The sequence below is a fragment of the Apostichopus japonicus genome, chromosome 4 (assembly GCF_037975245.1).
Source record: "Apostichopus japonicus isolate 1M-3 chromosome 4, ASM3797524v1, whole genome shotgun sequence".
Lineage (NCBI taxonomy): Eukaryota > Metazoa > Echinodermata > Holothuroidea > Aspidochirotida > Stichopodidae > Apostichopus > Apostichopus japonicus.
In genome coordinates, this window is record NC_092564.1 from 19,543,853 (window position 1) to 19,568,139 (window position 24,287).

Consider the following 24,287-nt stretch of genomic DNA (forward strand, 5'->3'; position numbering starts at 1 on the left):
CACATAAAACTGTGCCTTCATTTCCTATCTTAATAGATGTCGCATCACATCATTTATACATCATCGCATTCGGTTGAAAAACTAATTATTACTATAATGCTAATTAGGCTACTACGTACTGTGGTCATTTGTAGTTTCCTATTTTTAATCGTACTGAGCATAAATGAGCTTGCGTAATTATGGACAATCAAACAAGACAAAACAAGTTTTTTTTTTTGAACGCAAAGACGCTCCTACATTTTATAAAAAAAACACATTTCTAAATTAGTTATTATGTGATGAAGATGAAGGTTTTCTCTTTTGTTGTTTTTGGCTGGAGTAATGCATGAATTTACGACACTCGCACAGCTTATATTACTAATTTCCCACCTTATAAGTATATGTTAGGCTTGGATAACTTCAGTGACTGTTTGCAGACTTTTCGAACCGTCTGAGCCTAGATATATTGGTCATTGACGATAAACGAACTCTTTAGCCTGTGGTCACCTAGGTGGTCAATTACTAAGCAGGGATCGGTAATTGCAAACACCACGGTAACATCGATAGTTGAATGTGCCATTGAGTTATCAAAGGGAAAAAAATGTGAATTAGAATGATATAAGAAAGAAATTTGTGGAACAGCGCCGTCTTAAAAACATGAAGCCGCCGTACGATTACATTATGCATGTTTTCAGGGTAATGTATTACAATCATGTTCGACGAGGACGACAGCTACGCAGGAATCATGCACTGTCCGTGATGTTAACCGATACGGATTTACAAATTATAACAAAATGCATCAGTTACAAGATGTTTCTAGATTGTGGTTAATATTTGGATGTATTTTCAGTTCGATTTCAGGTGAGTTTTTGAATTATGTTCGTTTGTCTGTGTAAATCTGTAATTCAAAATGATGTGGTGATGTTTACGTTTTTGTTTTCCAGAGCAGTGGTACGGTGCGTTTGGCTAGGCTGTATCATAGTATTACTGCACAAATGTATGTATTATGTACTACGACTGTACAGACTAACACGTAGATAGTGTGTTGCACATGAATACCTCAACATAACGTCGTCTTAATAAACTAAAGCTCGGCAAGTCGTTGAGTTCAGGTCGAAAGGTGAAATGTTTCATTGCACAGCCTTGCAAATTTGGCTTTTGGCCAAGCAACCCCAGAGCATTGATGTTTTATGTCGAATTATGAAAAGAAACACTCATAAGCCCTTCAGGCTTTTGCTGTTGTTGTAATTTGGACATGTAACAACTATTTTAATCAAAAAAAGACTAGCCTTGTCACAGAAAGAGTTGCAGTCTCTCTGACCAGCAGTTGAGTGTGCTGGTCTAGGCCTTTTTAATGTTAGACCAAATGTTAGGACTGCTAGCAGTACATAAGAAAGATTTTTGTTAAAAGAGTAAGTTGTTGGTCGGCCATTACAAACTAAGGAAGGGTAAAGTGATACCTTTGAAGGTTAATATTCTTGATCTACAGGCCGTCATAGTGTAGACTCTACAGGTCAATGTGGTTGGTAGACTGCCATAGGGCCATAAGCCTAGTACTACTACTACTAGGCCTAGCCAACTAACATTCTTGCTGAAGTTCAGGTTTTCCATGCGACAGCCCAGGTTCCCATGCCCAGGGCTCTTATTTCATTTGGGCAAATAAACTTGGCTGAATTTAACTGTTAAGCTGATGAAGGGATATTGTGTGCAATAACAATGAAGTGCAACTTGCAATTGTCGTAAGGGACAGCTTAAAACTTCAATTGGGTCCTTCCCAGAAAAGATAAAACTCTTGGCTCTTGCTTCCTTTTTCCATGTTCAGGATTATCTATTTGTCTTCCATGGGCACTATTAACTTGACATTGAATTTAACTGTAAATCTGGCAAGGTACCCAGCTGTGGTCAACAACAATTTTTTTTGTAAGGCAACTGATTGAATGCTCTATAGTCCTAGTTTAGTAGTTAGCTTATAAGTAAAATCCTGATGGATTGTACCTTAAATCAATCCTTTTTCTTCAATAGCAGATTTTAAAATCCTTTTGCCACTTGAAGGTAAAGTAAATAATCTGGTGCAGCTTAATTTACTGAATAATCCCTCCAACAAAAATGTCCTCATTCTTTTGTCCGTTATCTTTCTATGCACATGGTGTATAGACACTATTACACTTGACTAAGAATTAAACTGTGTAAGTGTTTATGGGATTTTGTGGCTTCTATTCAGCTCTAAGACCACATGTATGTAATATCATACTTAAAAGAATAGTTAAAGGGGTAAATTTATTTTTAGCATGTAAAAGAGTAGCAATGGGAATGTGTATAACTGTGAACCAGGGAGATTGACCAGCAATATTACTACCCAGCCGGAACTTTTATTGCTGGGTTCGGAAATTTGTTATGAACGATAAAATTCAAGAAGCTTATGTTACATTTTCAGTTTTTACAGGTACTTGGCAGCAAAATTTTGGACAGTTCGTTTCACTTTAAAAGACAAGTTACTTAATGTCAGTAGTATCTTAGTGTACAAGTTTGGCAATTCCTTCATGCCACTTTCTAGAACTGGTTGGTTGATCCAAGACGATCATATGAGGAAGTCTTTAAGGAACAAACACTTTAAAATGTCAGAGTGAAAACGAACACATTCATATTATCCTTTATGTACATACATTAATCTCAGTCCACTATCAACTTTACTGTTTGGACACTGTTACAAAGGAAGAACAGGATGTCATAGTACCACCAGGATCCAAAACTGTTAACCTTTGGCTTCTTTCTTTTCATATTAATACCACTTGAGGTAAACAGTAACAGTAACAGTGTTGACATTGGAACTATAAAGGCCATCATTTATGGTCATGTTAAAAACTTGAATATTTTACATTCAGCATTTATAACATCCATCTTCATTAAAGAAAATACACATTGTACTTTAAATATAGAAAAATGAAGCACATGTGGGGCTAGGTGATGTCATGTTTTAAGACTTGACCAAATCTATAGCCTTATGTGTAAAGGAACATTAAACCTGTGATATCTCCCAAATATAAGATTTCTTAATTAGTCTGTGTAGAGAATTTGCTCAGGACAGTTATTTCTATCACCTAGAGATCAATAATGATGGAAGGGTTTTTATGTCTCCGATAAAATCACCCTCTTTTGAAAGAGAAAATGAAGGGTACACAAGTGAAAAAGAAAATTTTGACATCAGAGTTTTTTTTTTATTTATCTTTTTCTTCACTTCAAAATGTTGCTGATTCCTGTAAACTCTGTTTCACTGATTTGATTGCACCAGGGATACTTACTTGAGCACTGTTAATTACATAGGCACATGACTACAGTTTATTCTGATGCAAGGTGGTTAACATCTTGTGAGAGGGTCTTTAGAATTGATTCTGTACAAAATTCTAATCCTGATGGTATGAAACCGCTTCCATCAGTATAAATATGGTTCTTCTTTGTGAATATTTTGGCTCCATAAAAGCCTTTTTCATATCGAGTGGCCTTATGTTTTTGGAAGTTGTGAGGCCTTTCAATGTCCTTTAAAAGCTCTCTCCTTTATATATGTATGATATATATCATATGTACACTGTACGGACAACCAGATGTGTTTGACTGAGGTACAAAAGTGACTGGTACTTCAAGTCTTGTAGAAGATCGTTGTATTTGTACGGAATTCTTTCCCAAAGTTCTGTTGTGCTGACATAGCAGAAATTGTCATGTACAGGCACATATTGCGAATTGCATTTGTCTCATTGAAAAGTCAGTTTGTAATGTTAAAAGTCAGCTGCTCAATGTCGGACTGAAGATGACTGTGTATATAGAAGATGTCGTCAAGGTGTATGTCATACTGTAACTTACACCTGTGCATGAACAGTCCGTGCTCATGCAGGTGACATGCAGAATTAAGTCCTGGGCTGTGATTGGTTGTATTTGTTGCAACTAAGCAGCGGTAGTCTGAAAATGCAACATGTTGAGTTCATCTGATTGAAGTGGACACTGACTATAAAACTGGCTAAATTCAGGGGCGTAGCCAGGTTTTTGGTGTGGGGGGAGGGGGCAAAGTCAAATTTCTGTCCCCATTTTGAGGCATATAGCGGTGGATTGCTATCCTGGAGCAGTTGGGCAGTGTGCAGCCAGCTTTAACATTGGTGACTCAAATACTGTTTGTGTTTCAGTGGAAACTTTCAGGTAATACTTGCATTGTGCACAGGAGAACTTTTGAAATTGTCTGAGTTTTACTATAAAACACTGAAATTACACAACTGTCCTGTGTGCGAAAACTGCTATCTTTGCATCCGTGTAGCAGCCTGTCCATTTCTGCATATATAATTTGGTATTATTGTGTGGCACTCAAGTGACATTACACTGTTACCTGTAAGTGCTGATGTGTATAATAATGGCTTCCAAAGGTTTGTTTAGTTGACCGCACTATTTGATCACTGTCAAAAGTAGGTTAAGGACAAAGTCATCCCCCCAAAAGTTTCCCTTATTTTCATCAGCTCATTCTTGTCTGTAAACAAAGCTATCATTCATAATGTTTGCTGCTTATTACAGCCCGGGATAACTGCTGATCAGTGTACCTCTCAGTTGTAGGCAATTTGTTTGTCGTGTAAAAGCAAACATGGACTCACACAATATACTGTGAGAGTCGACACTTTAAAACTATCGCAAATATCAATTCATATGGTGGTTTCTAATCTGGGTCATTCTAGGGAACCTTGTAACAGTGAAATTGTTGTTTAAGTCAAGTAATGGAAATTGTGCTGACATACTGTGTTGTATACAGTGCACATGTCGTGTCAGAACAAGTTTATCCAGTTAATGGCCGGTTAGATGTCCAAAGCTGACAAAGAGAGGGTTTAGTTTAAAAGATAATTTAGTATGTAAACTTGTCATGAACGGGGTGAAACATATTGGAAGCTTCCATGCAGCTTACGGTGAGAATGGGTACTGGAGTATAACTGTGCACCCCTTGATCTAGGGATTTTTACAATTTCTACCTTCCAATCTGACTTTGTTCTGTTGTTTTATTGGTTGATATTAGTCTTACATTGAGCTTGTGTACATGTACTGTAAATGTTCGGCCATTGTTCATTTGAGATCAAAAGATAGTCTGACTAGTCTGAAAAGATATATGTTGGCCCCTCGATCTATCATAGTTATCTAGTGAGAAAGTAATACACAGGTCAGAATTTTTGCCAGTAGCTGTAAGTTTCTTCTCTTAACATTTGAACTTGAGAACCTTTGGCAACTTGGTAGAAGTTTTTACCTTGTGTGTCAGATCCAATAGTAGGGGCAAGATCTCTGAACATTGTTTTTGGATGAGGATAAAGGGCACCTGAGATTAGGAGTGCAAGTCCAAAAGCCTAAATGAAAAAATAAATTGGGGGGCCGGGGGGGGGAAGGGTGCTAGTGGGGAAGGGGAAAGAAGAGCACTTATGTCTGTTCCAGGTCTGAGGGGTGTCTCCTTCCCTGTGTTTTTTGGTGTGGGTGTTTATATGCAAAATGATACCATAATTTCCATCATTTGTGTGTAGCACTAGTAAGCTACTTGTGTGTAATTAAATATACTGGAAGAAAGTCTGAATTTATATATTTATTAATTGATTTGGTGGGGAGGGGAGGGGAGAGCATGCATACCCCATGTCCCTTCATATATTTCTCTTATGGAGCTGAACATTCACTATATCAGTTCCAATATGGGCTGGGCCTCGGGTGTAATAGGCCGTTGTTAAACATAACTGGACGTTCAGTGGTGGATACGATTGTGCACATATACAAACTGTTGGCTGTGATGTAGTGCAGTGTAGAAATGCCAACATGTCATAGGCTCCCTTGTGCTCTGAGTTTCAAAACATATCCCACACAAAGATTGACTCAATGATAGACGGCACAAATTCAACTTAACATAATTTACCTTAAATGAACAGTTGCAACATACATAAGCACTGTTTGGAGGCTTTTATATATGATTGCCATTATTTAATCTTTGTCAGATTCGATGCCGAGGTCTCTTGAGCATATTGAGCAGGTTTGATAGTGGTCCAATTTGCTCAGATACCATCTTTGAGCTGACTAATGATAATGTTTTGTGAACTTTAAATCAATAGAATGAACAATTCCTGTCATCTTTAATGCTCTCTGTAAAACTATGTAGTAGTTCTGTAGCCTTAGATAAATTCATGAATGTATCCATTTGGGCAGGGACACCACTGCGAAGGTGTAAAACTGTAATACTGCATTCTTCTCTACAATTCGACTTTGAGGGAACATGGATGATCTCCTGAATGAATCCTGCCCTTTGCTAACTTGGCATGCACCCCAAAATTGGTAAGATCCTCTGAACAACATGCACGGTGATTAAATATGTGTCAATTGGTGACTTTTAAAGGGTTCATTTCAAGGCTGCAAGAACTGACATTTTCCATGGGATGTTCGGGTGGGTGCCTTAAACCGTCACTGCTTCTTGTCCATAATTTTCATAGTGCTCATTTAAAATAGCTCATTGGCTGGTGGCTAACAAAATCACAGAAAACTTGCTGGTAAAGGGAACAGCATCTAGCATTATATTAGGTTAACTGGTTTATTGGAGCTCCAGCTGGCGTTATGATCTGGCACTGTGTCACAGAAGTTTTGTCATTAATTTGATTATTTATTTAATAGAATAAGTGGAGTTGGGGAACTTGGGGTACTAAGTACAGTTTAATATCTGTTGCTTACCAGGCAGGGGTTGCTTCAAGAAGCTTTCACAGGTCTTAATAGTAAATGTGAAAGCTGACAGAGCATCTGATCAGGCAAACTCTGTCTTAAACTTGTTTGGATTATGGCCGGATTCTGGATTTGGATATGGTTACCATTCATGGCAGGTCAGCAGTACTTTTTGAATTTCTTATGATATTGGGTTATTAAATATGATTCTTTAGTAACTTGTAGTGATTGTCTGCTATGTACATTAGATATTTAGTGTGTAAATATACATATGTGCATCTGGGGAACTACTTTTTGTCGTCAAGACTGCACTGGGAATTTTAACGTGTCAGTGAGTTTGAATAATAGTAGTAGCAGACATATTTGCTTTCCATATCAAAACATTAAATTTGTAATTTTTAATAGCTGCCCTTGTTATTGTTCATACATGTGGCACTCCAGTAGTACCATACTCAACAGCTGACTGAACGATAAGGTACCTGAAACCATGATCTGTTTATTAAACTTTAATAATAGCTAGATACCAAGAATTACATAAAAATTATTGAATAATAAGGCACATAAGCCATCCAAAGTTTCAAAGTATTCAAGAAACAAACAAAAAATGTTTTGGATTTATATAAGCTTAAATGCAGCCGCCAAACTTACAGGGACAAAACTTTTAAGTGTTCAAAATTTTGAGTAGCAGTTTTGAAATTGTTGAACTTTGTCTCTTATGAAGTACTGTGTGTGTGTTCCTGTGTACACCAAAAGTATATACATCGTTGGTCTTGTATATTTTGACCATTCTGCGTGGCATTTCGCATAGCATTTTGCGATGCGATACTGGATAAACTAATCCCTGAATTAATGATGGTTAATTCCAAGAGTTTATCCAGATAATATTATCTAATGTTACCGTGCAGTCTGCTGTGCACAGCACTTTTCATGTGTGGTCATTTCCTCATGGATGCAGCAGGCTATTGACTTCAATGACCTAAGTGCTTGAACTTGATCTCGATTGATCGAAGTGAAATTTGTCGCTCAGCAAATTTGAACTAATTCTTTGACAGCCAGAATGGCTCTGGAGAATGCGACCGGAAGACATTTTAGTTTTGATAAGGTATGAGTACCATTCAAACAAATTGCCAAATTTGTTAGGAACATCCTTAACATGTACATCGATGGTGTTACTTCAAACGGTCAGTAAATGTAGTTTAGGAAGTGACCCATTATCATATCAATGAGCGTTACATGCAAACCGCCAGTAGCATTGTTTTTATCCAATGAATGAAACATCAACACAGTAATTAATCATAAAAAAAAAATGGCTCTTTTAATAATACCAGTTTTCAGTTCCAGTCATCATGTTTTGTCAACAGTAATATTTAACAATTAGATCTGAGTAAAATCAGGCCTCAGCAAAACTGATAACAGAAGTGCCGGCTTTCCAGGGAATCTCCCAGTCTCTCGAATTTAGGAGCTAATCTGGAAGCAAAATTTGATTACTGATTCCCACCCCCCCCACCTAAATTGCGTCGTTTTAGTGGAGGAACATTAATATAACATGCAAATGCCATAGTGTTCTGCAGTGTGAACGTTAGCATGAAAAATTGCCTTTATATACACTATCAGGTGTCTTACAGTCTGAAAAACCGGTAGTTAATATCAGCAAATGAAAACAGAGAATGCTAACGGAAAAAGATCACTCTACCTTTTAAATGAGATGTAGGCCTATATCGTGAGCCTTTGAAAATGTTCAAAGGAAATTTTGAGGTGTCACCACCTGAAACCCTCGACTATTAAATGACAACATAAATTGTCAACTCCTGTTTTTCGTGTATCATAACTTGTTTCCCTTTCCTAGGTTCCTAAGAAGTTTCGATCTCTTGTCGGCCTATTTATTGAAAAAAAAAAGGTAGTCAGGACTCCATTACCACAACCCCTCTGTCCTATAAATATTTGAAAGAGCTGTGTGTTCGCAAGGCCAGATGATCTTGGCAAGAGTCCAAGGAAGAAATGACTGAAGCTGTAGAGATAAATGACATATTTTGGTTATAGTGAACATTTCATGTCAGAGATCTCAAAGCGGAAGTCAAACACAATTGTGAAATCATTTTCAGATTGTATGGATGCCAGCTTCCCAGATATTAAAGTGCAAGTCACACAAAGTATCCAAATAACCTTGGTATTAAATACAGTAATGAAAACAGTGGTTGAAAAAGTTCCATGATCACATTATATTAATTCCTTAAAAAGAAATAATACCCCATGATTGTTATGCAAAAACAAGAATGGTCTGACAGACTGATACACACTTCCAAACTCAAGTGACCTTGGTGACTGTTTTATGCCTAAACTTTTCGGTTCATCGAGGTGCACGTTATAAGTAATACTGTATGTGCTTCATTCTACTCTACTTGCCACTTTGCGGTGACAGTGTAGAGGATAGGATCCTTGCGGAGAGTACTTCACACAAGTTTAGAAACCTTTCTAGTCTGCTTAAATATGTAAGACAGTCAGAGCTAGATCATCGATCTCTGACCTCTTGGAGTATTGAACTGTTTTCAAAGTTTGTGAGCTTCCCAATGCAGAAGGATAGGGAAGCTGAAACGAATTCTGTACCGTCAACTTATCAGAGATAGTCCAAAGGAAAATTTAGACTTTGGATGGGGTGAAAGAGGAACGGTTTTTTAAGCATCTCAGGGAATGATTTAGTGTTAAGATTTTGTTATGGCAGTGTTTGAAGGCTCTGGAAGTCTTTGCCTCTATTGTATGTATGCATCCTATGTCCAAACCGTGCTATCTACACCATGTTTGCAAGTTTGTGTAGCAACTTGCACATTTTGGATAACCTTTTTTTCTATACGATACCGGGTACAAAATTTCCCTGCATCACGTTGGAATTTGCATTCAGATCCTCCCTATCGCTTTTGAGATGACAGCATTTGAAGTTGAGAAGGTTTTTGACCCAAAATGAACTTCGAAACGAACAAGGGTGGGTTTTCTTGAAGCGTACTGACATTTTTCTTATTTGTTTGTCTGAAAAAAATGTTCTTCCAATTTCGTTCTTTAAAATTGAGCTACTTCTTCGATGTGAACATACTTACGGTAATTGGTGTTATATTTTTAAACTTTGCATCCCCTAAGGGAATGTTGGAACCATACCCAACTGTCAGGTCAAAAACAATGAAGTGGATTCCAGAGAAAAAAAACCAAAACATTTTTGCTGCTGCCAGCTAGCGGTGCACCTTTGGCATCGCACCTGTTTGGTTGGATCGAGTTCACATCAAGTTCAGGTGTAGTTCACGTCCAGTTCACCTATCTGGTTCGATCTGTGATAATTTCAATCATGAGTAACTCGATACCGCTATGTAGAAATTACCCGTCACCCGGATGCTTAGAATAATTATGTTCCTCCTTTATTCTCCCCCCCCCCCCAAAAAAAAAATTTGAAAATTAAGTTGTTCCTCAGGACTGTCCTTCTAAGATTGAATCTGCCAGTGAACAAAGCTAATGATATAAATCTATGCACACCTGGGTAGTTTTGTGTTTAAGTCGAAACATTGGCTGTATACCTTCAGTAATGTTACTTTTACTCTTCTTGTTCTGTAGTTTTCCAACACAGAAAGGTAGAACTTTTGAATAATAAATATGAAGTTTTATAGTGAATTTTCCAGTAAAAATTTTCAATGATTTTTTCAAAGATGAATTTACATGTATGTACACCTCCTATGTTGCACTGCAGATTGGCTACCTCCTGGAAAGTAGGTTGCTGGTTGTAATTTTTTTCTTTAATTTGTCTTTTTTATAGTTTAACTTTAGGATGCCCTTGAGGTATTTATCAACAGTGGAAGATGGCTGGGTATTTTTGCTAATGGATTCCAAGTAACACCTGTTCATTCTCAGAATGCTAAAAGCTCCCTATTTTGATTTTTCAAACCTGGTGGCAGTACAGGTCTGCTCTGTACAAGACAGTGTACATATATATACAAAGAATTGCAAGTATACTGTAGCCCAATCAAGTCCCACTGGCCGCAATGACAAAGTATGGGGATTTTAAGGTTTGCAAATGAAACTAGAGTTCTATATCCTTAATTTTGTGGGACAAAAAATATTCTGTATTGGATTAAACAATATACTTGCCTTGTTAAGTATAAGATAAGTGAAGAGCACTCTGGTCAGAATTACAAAAAGGTTACTATGTAAATAAAGTGTCTGTGGCCTGATCAGAATTTAGAGAAATTCACAAAATTCACAGTCTTTTGACATAAACTTTGTGTAAAAAAAGCAGGGAACCATATATGCATACATAATTCAAGTTGGTGCAGTAGACATGTGTGCAGAAATACAGAACGTATGTGTCCACAGAAGGCGACTTCAGTGCTCATAACAGCACTCACACATCCCCATCCATTAGATATACTGTAGAGGCTGGTCAACTGAGAATTCAGTGGGCTAACACCCTAGTTTAAAAAAAAAAAGAACTTAAAGAAGACAATCATTCATGTGCAAACTGTTTTGCAGTTTTTGCCAGAAACAGTAGCCAAACTACTAGTAGTAGGGCTTAGTGATAAAGTGTTACCTATTAACAGATTTTATAGTACAGGAATTCTATTGTCACCTTGCTGATTCTCATGCAAATTTAAGTTTACTGTCAAAGTTAATAAGAAAGTTAATAAGTTATATAATGGGAATTCTGTGCTGAATCCCTTGCAGGAACAAGATAAGTTTCTTTGTTGGAACCTTGCTAAATTGTAATATGGATTACTGAGTACAGTACTGGCTATTAGAGGCTATTTTACATCACAGGGGAAGTTTTTAATGGTCTTAAAGCAGCATTTTGCGTCCTTTTCTATGATTTTTCTCCACCTCACTGACTCCACTATGCCATAACGACATACATAACTAGCTTATCTATTTATATTTTACTTCAAATGGTGGCATAAAAGTCGAAAAAATTGCAACTTTCAACTTTGTTGTTCTCCAAGATATTTTCCGTTGGGAACCCAATAAACCTCGCCCATAATATGAATATTTAAACACTACGAACGTCATTGACAGATACGTAGTATAACACCACGCTTGATTTGTGTACAGTCTATATGGCAGTTGTACCAGGGAGTTGCATAACAACTCCTTGGTTGTACCAAGGCAAAGTCTTGAATCTATTTTTAGCAACGGCTCATAACTAAACCTGCATCTCTGATTGGTTGAATTCAAACTAGTGGGTTTGGGAACTGAATGCGATTAATTTTGTATGTGGAATACTCGCCAATTAACATTTTTGGCAGGGAAAAACTTGGCTAATATCTTAATTTGCTGTTTTGTGATTTGATGCATGTAAAAAACTCGATGGACATGTCAAAAAAGTAGAAAACGGCGATCAAACGCAAAATGCTCATGAATTTACATACTATTCACTGATTGGTGGAATTCAAACTAGTGGATTTGGAGATATGAAAACTTTGTCGAGGACACTTTTACTCGTTATCGACATAAATTGTTAATTACTCGCTAATTAACGCTCTTGGCAGGGTGAAACTTGGATGGTATCTTAGTTTGCTGTTTTATGATTGATACATCTAAAAAAATCGATGCACATGTTAAAAAGGTGGAAAAAAGCGACCCAACGCAAAATGCTGCTTTAAGGTCATCCTAGGTGACCAAATTTTTGTTCAAACAACCAAAATCAGCTTTGGCGGTGGTTTGGCGGATGACTAGTTAATAAAATCAACTTCACATTGCATTGTTACTAATTCCTCATCCTCCCATTCCCCCCCCACCCCCAAAAAGCACCAATGGCTTTTAGTGTGGTATGCAGTAGTCACTTTACCGCAGACTGCTATACCCAGCACAAATGATTAAAAGGGTGACGGTAGGGATTTCTCTCAGAAGAGATCCGTTTTCCGGAATCCTGCAGGATTGCATTTTCCTTCGTCGTCAGTTCTATCTACCGAGGTAGATAATGACGGCCGTGCAGGGCCTAGCGTAGCACAATTAAAGCAGTAGGAATAGTACTTGTACTGTGAGTAGAAGTTCCACTATGCCTAGTACTCTTTCGAGTCCTCATACCAACGATACATGCGGAATCGACACGGTACACGAACGTAAAATACCCAGTACCTACAAAAAAGGGAACGATTGTCACCAGAAATACGAGCAAAGAAAAAGGTATGTGCATATAATCAACTATTTCCTAGTAGGTGTAGCATAGAGCAGTTTGAGTGTACTTTTGTAAAACACTGTACATACAGTAGCTAGGCCTACTGCAGTACAACTCTACAAGGTACAGATAGTACTCTGTACTCAGTCTATAGTCAGGAAGTGCAAGCCGGCCTAGACTATGTCATTATACTTATTCAGATAACCCAACTTGTTACACAGGCGGGCATCAAATACAGTTTGACCTCTCATAATACCATTATGTTAAGGACAATGTAAGACTTTGATTTGCCATACCTACGTTAGGATATGAAACAGAAGAAAAGCATCACCATTTTTTTTATGATCTGGATTGGCTCAATCATTGTTATATTTCTGCAAATGGTCAAAGCTATATATGCAGTACCAACTCTAGAATTGATTTAGTTGCACTAGCTGTCAGACAAACTGCAGGAAATGTGGACTTAATCACACACAAACATGCTTTAACTGTTTATTGTCTTTTGATGACATATTTTTGCTTCAATTTCTCTCAACAGTTTATCAAAGATAATCATTTCTGAATATGAAAACCAACAAACACAACCTAATGAAGATCGCCGCACATGAGCCTGCTCCAAAGCAGAACAGGAGGTATTATTAACTACTCTATGCATTGACTCTTTGGAAATAGTATTAAACACTAGTTTTCAAGTTATAAACATGCACATTAATGAAAGTCCCGAGTATGGCCTCACTTCGAAATTGGGTTATTTCAGACGTGAGCTTTGTTCACAGTGTTCATTCCAATTTTTTGCCATTGGGTACATTTTCTCAACTTCAACATATGGAAGGGTTGATGGTGTAAACAGAACCTTGTTTACTCACCTTAAAATCGTCAAGATACAATTTGCTATAAATAATGTTGTATTTATGTTAGAATTAGCTATTTATATTACATATTGGACTATCTTTGATTTGATACATGTGGATTTTAACCTTTTCAAAAATCGTCCCTTTCTCAAATCAATTATTTATGTACGTAGCAGAAAGTGTTACTGGTCTGGATATCAATTAATGTTTTTATAGTTTATACATAAACCTTTTCTTTGATGCTTGTTACTACCAGAAAGGCAGTCCAGACTGAGGTGACAGTGTTTCCTTCCAATCCCCCAAAAAGAGATCTCAGAGGGTCCAGTGTTCTCCCAATGGACTTCAAAACGGTAAATTAATTGTATATTTCATTGTTCTGAACCTTGGGCTAGTCCAGGTATTTAATTACAAAATTTCAGACAGGATTACAAGTAGGTAGTAGCATAGATTTAAATCAGCATCCTGAGAAACCCTTCTAGAAGATTCCTTCCGGTGAAACTTAATTAGTTGAGTCACTAATTAATGCAGTTGAATCCATTCTGAACATTCGGTTGCACGGACGACTGGTTACATTATTATTTATCATTTTCAGAGAAGTTTCACTTTCACATCGTAATTTGGAAGGAAGCTCCACCAGTCGAGCTGCTGAAAGTACATTGGTATTTAAGATCATTCAGAAAGTTAGCAAAAATCACCTCATAAACTCCTTTTAAATAATGTCTAATGTAATATATTGGACATACAGTCAGCACGAATAGTTTAGTTAGTTTAGTAGAAAAAAGGATCAGGAGGGACACTCAAGTCCCCATCAAGGACCTAATAGGAGAGAAAAAAAACTGAAGACACAAACACTCAGACCCAATTACAATGCTCAAAGTGCCTGTCCAAAGCATTCTTAAACCCATTCACACTACTTGCAAGTACAACTTTCTCAGACAAACCGTTCCACTCATTCACAACCCTATTAGAAAAAAAGTTATGCCGAATATTAATCTTACTTTTTGTGACTTTTGGATTTTAAGACAATGACCTCTGATACAACTACTATTAGCAAACATGAACTTGTAAGTCAGTGAAGGATAAATTGTCAAAACCATACACAATAGAGTGTAATAACCAGCAAATCTTCAAATATCCATTTTGTATGATACTGAAATTGATGATTATAGCCTCATGTGTATAACCTCTCAGATCCTCTCTCCCTTTCACAAGTTTGTTTTAAATCCTGTTTAATCTTTTAACTCAGGCTTTACTTTTTAAATTTCTTCAGAAAAATGAAGCGACAAGCAGTGACGCACACGGAGAGCCGGTTGAAGAGGTGGATGCTTGATGAATCTATCACAGCTGATTTTAGAAATCTAATGCATCAAAACAGAAAGTCATCTTCAAGTTGCAAATATATGGATATTAGGGAAAAATCTGACCTGCTACAATGTGCAGCATTTCTTTGAAGTCTGGCACATTACCAATGGTATGTTTGCTGTTTCACTTAGTATAGCTGCACAGTTGGGAGGGTGTGTTGATGAGTCGTTACGGATCCTACTTGGGTAAAATGTCCGGTCTGTGTATAAAAGTGTGTGTAATATTATTGCACATGAAGTTTGTGTAGTGTACCCTTTGGTTGACATGTTGCCTTTATTGATGATAAGGTCCCCATTATTTTATTTCTTTGTGGAGGCCAAGAATAGAAAAAGGGTGATAGAAGGGTGACTGATTAAGGACCCCTCGTCCAACCTTCAAAGAATGTGCCAACCCACCGGTCAAAGGAGAGCAGCCAAGAAAATGGCTGAATCATAGTAGAAATTCCTTTTTCCTTCTGTGGAGAGAAACTGTACAGGATCAGTTTTCCCATATCCAAACCAGTGAAGAATACACTTTAAGTTAGAATACCACAGAGACTACATTTGGTAAATCACAAACCTAAATGAACTTCAAGCATCAAAGTAAAGTCGATGATCCATGCAATTTTGAGTTAACTATTAGTAATGGAATCGGCACCTTGGCTTAATCTATAAAGTGTGCAGATGGCTAGCAAACTGTTACTTTATTGTGTGACCTACAAAGTAATGACTTCATGTGTTTTGCTCCCTTCATGTACAGGTTATGTCGATGACCTTATGGAGGAAGTCACAGAGAAGTGTGGAACAGAACCCGGAGTTTAATGCCTGCCAAGTGCCTCCATCAATTGCTTCTTCCGTTGAACATGCAAGTCTTGAAGATGCTCTTCTTAGGCAGAGTTTCAAGGGAAATACACCAAGTGCTGTCACTGTACAGCTGTGAGTGAAGACTAAAACGTGGCGTCGACTTTTTTTCCGGATTATTTCCTTAGATGACGTTACATAAAGTTGAATGCCGCCTTTGAATTTTTTCGTAAAGGTGGTGACGTTTCCAGTTGTCGGCTATGGATTCGGTACTGTTTTGTTAGAAATCATTCCCCCCCCCCCCAGCGATGTTCAAAGTCAATTTTATTATATCTTGCTTTTTGGTTACTAAAGCACAATTTCCAATAAATGTGAAAGGCATTTCAGTTGCTCTTAAACATTAGTTTGCTATGACATATCTGGAGTAGGTAAAGTACAGGTTGCCTAAAATACTTTGTTTGGTGGAGTTCATGCAGACAGAGTTCACTTGAAGTCAATGTTTGTCAACAGTTTTGTTAAAACAATTCCTACTGTAGCGTAGTATGTCTGAATTCCCGTGATTGGGTAAAACTTCGGCTTTCTCTTCAAAAAGAACAAAACAGATAAAATTTAAGTGATGGATCGCTTTATACATTTTCTATTAATTTTAGGCCTGAAGCCTTCCTTATTGATCTTATCAGCTGATAGTTTTTTAACCCTCACAGCTGCGACCCCCTTCAGTTGTCTCTATCCTGTTTACTTCCAATTTTTAGGGTGGATAACTCAAAACAGAGAAAATGATGTGATCAAAACAGCAACAGGCTTGTTTTTTTAAAACATTCAGCATGATGTGCATCATGGGCTTAAAGCATGTATCCAGTATCACACATAGGGGAAGTGCAATGCCAATCATTGGGAAAACTGTTACTCAAATCCAAAGATGTGTGCATACATACACTGTAGCAGGTTTAGTGTGCACAAAACCACATGAGCTAGATTGACAGCGCTTTATGAGCGACGAGATTCATAAACCCTCCAAACTGCTATCTAAGACGATGTGAACATCACAAATCATTTATTCCCTGTAATTTATGTAATCAGGTGAAGAGGCTGGAGGCCATGTTTTAAAAACAAGTTGTCAAAATATGTGCAAATGTTAACAGGAGATTTTGAGAATGAAGGGGGTATTCTATCTGTAGATGTAAGCATAGCATGTAAGTTGACAACATGTGTTTATACAAAGTCACTTATAGAGTATACTACTACTATAGGCCCACATGTCAGGAAGATTGAAATACACAGAACTTGTACAATGATATCGTCCAATGATATTCTGTGTGCGATAGTAAATGTTCTCTGTAAAGTCCAGTGGCCGTGAACTGTTCTGTATGATAGTTTAACTGCTGTGTGGTTGGTTATACATTGTTTTGGTTATTATTATTTGTTTTGTTAAAGCAAGTGACAGGCTAATAAGTGGCTGTAACTCTATATTTTAACTGCACTGTGGTTTTCATTGTAGATTATCATCAAGCAAGTGGTAAAGATTGGCAATAGGCTTGAGTCCAAAGGATGGCAAGATGCACAAGATTTTTTTCTTTTTTAGGGGGAGGGTGGGGGGGGGAGAGGGGGAAGTAGGAACCAGAAACACTCAAATGTACAACAAAAACTGCCAAGTAAATTATTTGCACAGTTTTGCATTCTGTTTGTCTTTTTCTTCGTTTCTGTTCTTTCTCTATCGTGTGATATTTTTGGTGTTTTAATTCATGAAGCTGAAATGACATCATCACAATTAATTAGCTGACTGATAAAATGTAATGTATATATACAGTATATGACAAGATTATGCCTCACTGCTTAATAGATAATTCATGGTTACAGTCATATTAAATCAGATGTATTTTTAGAAACCCTACAGCTGCTCAGTGCAACGAGGGTACAACATATGTTGTGTACAGCCACCAGACTTAAAAACAACCTGAAAGGCATAACACCCAGGAATACTGTGGGAAATTTTTCCTCTGAAAAATAGACATTGTGATGTTAATAGATAACATTTGCTTGTTTTTCTCAAGTCAAATGACGGTGGTACTTCCATTTCTGACCCGCAAATAGATGTCTTCCTTTGTGTCCGCTAAAATGCTCTCATCTCAGATCTGAACAGCAGATTAAGTCTCCCAGATCTTGTTGGTCCGTCCAGGTAGGTTCGGTAGTATCTCATAACGAGGTAAATACTTTAATGGGAGTTGGGTGTCAAAAAGTCACATTCCCACAGGAAGCACTTTAGGGCCTGAAGTCTCTTCCACCTCCACCAACCTTAACCAGCTGCAAGCCAAAAGTGCATCATAACCAACCATCAAGATTAGATCCTGCCTTTGTTGTTGACCTTTTCCAAGTGTAAGCTGTTGTTGTCTTCAAGAAAGTATGCTGCTCTTCCAAAGTTCATCAAGGTTACATTGCTGGTTAAGTGTGTAAAGTTATCATTGACTAGTGTCATTAATACTGAAGATCAGAAGAAAAACTTGAGAAGAAAAAGAAAAGAAATAAAAATAAAAGAAGGAAGATTAGATGTAGGCCATAATGATTAATGAAAGAAAAAATAAATCTTCTAAAACATTTTTCCTAACACTTGTATTATCACAAGTACATGGTATTTGCCAGATTCATGAGGGATGTTCATTCTACACTGTTGTCATGGATACCAGCTGAATTTTTCGTTTAGCGTGTAATGGATGGAGGATGGATCACAGGCTGCAGCTGCCAAAAGTTTTCAGGTGTATTATTTGGCAAATGTTTTCAAAAGGGGGTTTTGTTATTTTCTCCTTGCCTTTAAGCTGTCTTTAGTAGCCTACTGTTCGTGTTGAACAATGGGTTTTTTTTGGCAAGAGAATTTGGCTGATGGCATGGACCGACGGAAGAGATAATATCTAAGAAAGTGCAGCCGGAATACAATAGCCGCAGGAAAATGGTTTTGAATATTAACAGGAATGTTTTATCAGCTAGTAAAAGATAACCATTCCAGGATGGTCTCACTTCCAATGAATTTTTCAAGCAGTCTGTTAAAAGCTATAAGAAATCGGTTCAAGTTAATGATTGTCAGAAAAGGCAAAATTTACTTTGGCTTCTTCTTCTTCCACCTCTCTCCTCCTCCTCACCCTCCCTCTGCCGTACTCAGAGTGAACTGATAACATTGTAGACTCTGTGTACACCCTTAAGTGACTGGTCAGTGACCCTCCCCACCCTACCTACCACCCAAAGTGGGAGTGTCGTCTAGTAAGTTTTCCTCAGTACCCATCTGTCGTGGTCGTTCAAAAATCCATTGTTTCTGGTACATTCAATGAGACACCGTTTGGTGTTCACAGCCAAAGAAGTGTTTATCTTTCAAGTAGGGAAACAGATAGGGTAAGAGCAATTATCAAAAAAATCAAATCAATAGAGGCAAACTTTACTACAAGGTACAATTGGGCGACTACTGTAAGCTTCATTTTACTTTCATTATATGACATTTTTCATAACTGAAACCAAAGAAAATGAACTAATTTGTATAAACAGAAAACTTTTCGCCAAACATTGTTCCACCAGTTGCTTGTAATCGGAAGTTAAGAACCTGTTAAAAGTTTAAAGAACTATGAAAAGGATATAATGACAAAAATGTGACAAAATGTAGTAATTAATCAAATATGTGCAGATGAACTGATTGCTATGGTACTGTCATATCCCCCCCCCCCATCACCCACAGTAGGGAGAACACTGACCAAAGCTTTGTGCAAGAGCTCTGTGTTCATCGAGTATGAGGTATGCTAAAATATTCTCAGACACCTCAATATTGCAGACAGAGTCTAGATTACAAGCCATTCAGCCATTCATTGGAAAATATTAGTTGACTACTTGGCTACAAGTCTCTATAATATATAGCTTGCATTTGTATTTAGCATTGTAAGTGATATGGTCCTGTTTGCATTCATTTTGAGGGTTGCATGATTTTATATTACAGCCATTGTCACGTACCTGTTGCTGTCATATTGGATTGGTTTCAAGATGAACTCATTTGACTATATACTAGCACTTAGATTATTTTGTCATCGATCTATCCTTCAATTGGAACTTTGAAAGTTTTTGCTAAATAGGTATGGAAGTACAATAGTGATGCATTGTGAAATTCTTTGTCAAGTTTTGCCTAGACTAGGTTTTCCAAAACTGCTCATCCGTCGCGAATGACCTCAGTCCTAGGAAAACAATTGTTCCACCGAACTCAAACTTTACAATGGTTTCAAATGAATCAGAGAGCTGGGAACAAATATGGTTGCTTCCTAAATAGTTATACAATTAATTGCGGTCTATCATGAAATTACTAGACTAAAACTACCCAGAAGTTCAATGTTTGGATTGACTCCATAGTATTTATGTATTTAAGATCCTCCTGCAAGCAGGAACTTGCAAACAAGCCATCATTGGCTTATCAAAGCCGCAAGCTGACCGAAGTCGGTCTCTTAGATTTATATTTTAACGTCCATGATTATGAATTGTCAATTGTCAACAACTCTGTAACTAGACGACATACATTAATCTTGGAGTGACTCGAACTCGGGACCTTATATTGAAAGGCACCGGCGTTAACCACTGAGCTTACACTCCCTATATATATCCTAATATATTTCGCGTACATAAATATACATACATGTACCCTGTGTGATGGCAACTATAAGTCATTGCTTCGACTCCTCATAAAATCCGATACGGCTTCAATCCGTCCATCATGGATGATTCACTGAGCTGATACAGACAGAGATTCCTGGTTCAATGTAAGCCAAGAACATAAATATAGATTATATGCATCCATCTGTAATGTTTTGATGATTAACGACCATCTGTCCAGCAAACCTTGACCGTCCTTCTCCATTACACCAGCAAACTGTCATGAAGATGAGAGACAATCATTCCTGCCGAAGCACCAACGAGTTCAGGATGTGGTAGGCTCCTTCTTCGAGTGTGCCAAATCAATGAAGCACACGGTGAGAGAGGCACGCACAGAGGCGGGCGACTGGTGAACAGTTAACGAAGCCTGGTAAACAGTTAGCGAAGACTGTCATGAATCACCAGTGCAATAACCGGTATTGGAACATGTAGTCATGTGCGGTGATGACTTGCTATAAGGTCTTCGATCGGTGGAGAATTCAATCAACCCCTTGGAAGTTGAAGAGAAGTCACTTGAGAAACTGCCAAAAACAGAAGCAAATATTATGATATATATATGGATGAACTAAAGCTATTTCACAAAATTCCAGCTTTTATCATCATTGAAACTTCATTGAAGGTTTACCTGCTAATTGATTTCCAAAAACCAAACAGGTGATTTTTTTCAAAACATTCTACAGTGGATAAATTCTCATCATTCTGGCACTTTGTAACAGCATTCATAAAGTGTTGCATTATTCATTATTCAAAAAATATCTACAACTCCATGTCTGTCAGTTTTACATGGTTTTAAGATTTTCGCATGTCAGGGTTTAAGATCCCACGTGGAAGCGTGAGACTTTATATGGGTGTACAGTATGAGGGTTGGCAGGTATCAGGTACTGTACCCAGCTTCTCATCCTGAGAGACCTGAAGTTTAACCACACAGTGGCTCAAACGTATATGTCAATGAAGATCGAACCCAAGGGCCAAAGTTGACACATTAGAAGCTATAATGTTGCCTTTGAAATTAATTTGCCAAAGAGAGATAAGGTGTCTCAACTACATAAATAAACTGAAGCCTATGAAAATAGCACCAGGAACTTTTCCAGTAATAGGTTTAAAAATGATACATCCGTATGTATGAAAGTTCATTTACATTAGGCACACTGTGTCGAGAGGAAAAGCTGCAGCAGATGGCAATATCCTGAACAGCAAGGATGAATTAATGTAAAATGATAGCGATCATCTCTGCAGGCCTGCAGTGTCTTTTGTGTGAAACTGCAAAGCACAATAGGTTATTTCTACTCGGCCAGGCTGCAGCCCAGTCAGCAATCCTACTTTTGATATACAGTATATATGGTTCCTTGAGCTTAATTCTGGGACAGAGATATGTATTCAAATCAATCGGTTAATAGGTGATAATGGGCCCCTACCTTTTCCCCTCCCCTCCCGAGAGGCTTTGGAAATAGATCTGACAGTTATAATAAATTTACCTTTTGTTTCTTCCATGGCCCCCTTCATGTATTAATTCTGGAATATTTTACCATTACCAAAGTATGGGTGAATATTTGGCACAGAAAAGTTAGTGCCAGAATAGGAAAGAGATAGCACCATTTGCCATCTAAGCATGCTTCATTTGCAAACATATTCCTGAAGGGTAGGGGAACCCCCACCCCTGAGACCCCTCCCCCAGGACGTGGATCATGCTACCGCACAAATCCGTGCAGCATTCAAATATTCCGGAGTGCCGATTAAGCAGCTAAATGTTGATCTACAAAACCACATGTGCATAGATCTCTTGGTGATGTGTCCATTTTGTAATATGTACATAGCTTGGTCATGTGGCAATCCTATAGAATCGCAGCTTTCAGAGATGACCATATGGGCACAGAAATTAATCTAGTTTTATGAATAACCTTCACATATTTTCAGAATCTGATCTACCAGTGTAGTTTTCAATCCTTTGGTCCATGCTAACTGCATGGTTGACAAACAAAACCTTTTTATTTGTTCACTTTTTGCAAAAAGGAACAATTTGTGCAGAAAAGAAATTCCTCATCACTTTATATAATAAATAATGTGGATTTTGAGGAACCTGTTAAAATTTGAAAGAGCTGAGATTAGGCCCCTTATGATAGGCATCGATGCATAATACAAATTTTGTGTTTTTGTTGGTGTTTTTTTTAAATTATGAAATTATAATAAAATGCCAAAGCAGCTAGCAAAGACTGCCCACTGTTTGCTTCCATGGGCATATTAAGTCAGTTGTTGCAATGTTGTTTATGTGACCTTGCAAGGTTATGTCAAGTTTTTGCATCCAGACCTCCCAGGGTACCTGAGTGTCAACTTGTGTGTGAGCTTTATATAGACTATTGCAGAGATGTTTGTAGCAAAGCTTGTGATGCTCTGAACTTGCTAAACTCTGTTGGGAAGCATCATTCCTCAGAGAACAATAATAAAAACAACTATAAAAGCTGGAAACTTAGAAAATACAAATCCCATTCCAGTTTTGACATGAACTGCAAATGTATATTGTCAACTTTCTTTAGAACAGACTGAATCTGTTGTCCTTTCAAGAAGTATAATGAATTTGAGTTTAATCTGCGACTTATATGATATCAATTGAATATTATTCATCTCTTAAATGCCTTTGATATACCTTCCCGCTGGTTTGTTGCATTGTTTATGTCCATGGGTCATGGAAGTATTACCTTGGTATGGTGTGAATATTAAAGAAGAGGCCATTTTCTTCGTTTTAGTAGCTCGTTTCATGTATCACTCTTTGAAAAGAAATTTGATGTGGTCTTTCGACATACATATGCTTCTCTGGAAGGAGGGGGGTGGGGTGGGGTCGTGGCTCTGTCTGTAGTTCACTTATGGGATATTCAGTTGGCAAACCACATCTTTCTGTATACATATTCAGCATCACCAAATGGTTACATAAATGGTAAAGCAGTTTTTTTATTTTTTTATAATTTTCCATAATGCAGAACATTAATGTGTTCACGACTGAGTTTATCCTCATAATAATTACAAAAGAAAATGTACCAAACACCCTGATATGCCAGGCGTGACTCCCTCGGTGACTCTATATGTATGCATCAGCTATAAACTGATAAGTAACTCTCCTCTGAAAAGAATATATTATTCACAAGAATTGACCATCTTTCTGTGTATTTGGTATCTCGTTATCCGTAGTTGTTAAGATGTGGTCTGCTTTGTATACATATATATATGTATATAGGATATATAATTATGTATATATATATGTATATATGTATATAGGAATATATATATATGTACATATATGTACATATATGTACATATATATGTATATAGGAATATATACTTGATTTATATATTTGAATTTCTTTCATATACATGTGTGGATAATTTTAAAATCATTTAACTCATAGATGACTTCTTGTTAATTCTCTTCACAGATGAATGAGGTCAGCACTGAATATATATGTATATATGTATATATGTTTATGTTTATATTATATATATATATATATACATATATATTAACATATGTATACATATATGTATATATATATATATATATATTTAAACTTGGAAGTAAATATAATAATCAGAAGCGCTCGTTTATTTATTTATTTGATTACATTTCAGTATTATGTTTTTATATCAACAAATCATATATATATATAAGGGCAGGGACGAAAGGGAATCATTGTTGCAAAAATGTAAGTTTACTCTTTTTAACTTGGATTTTAACTTGGAAAGTAGATATAATAATCACAAGCATGCGTTGATTTATTTATTCATTACATTTCAGTATTATATTTG

The 24,287-nt window shown here is 37.1% G+C and overlaps 1 protein-coding gene and 1 long non-coding RNA gene across 3 annotated transcripts in view; both read left to right on the forward strand.

Annotated features, from left to right (window-relative positions):
• Nucleotides 1-522: 522 nt before the first annotated feature.
• LOC139966738 (protogenin-like) overlaps nucleotides 523-24,287 on the forward strand; it is a 131,421-nt gene continuing 107,656 nt past the window's right edge. The window contains exon 1 of one of the 2 annotated variants that reach the window (XM_071970058.1): nucleotides 523-840. In XM_071970058.1, coding sequence (XP_071826159.1) covers nucleotides 774-840 — 67 coding nt within the window. In that variant the 5' untranslated portion in view covers nucleotides 523-773. The remainder of the gene's footprint in view (nucleotides 841-24,287) is intronic. The other variant, XM_071970057.1, reaches the window with a different exon arrangement.
• On the forward strand, nucleotides 5,386-17,398 carry LOC139966739 (uncharacterized). The gene is made up of 4 exons (XR_011792736.1): nucleotides 5,386-13,461; nucleotides 13,937-14,030; nucleotides 14,951-15,151; nucleotides 15,781-17,398. It is a non-coding gene; the product is annotated as an uncharacterized lncRNA (long non-coding RNA).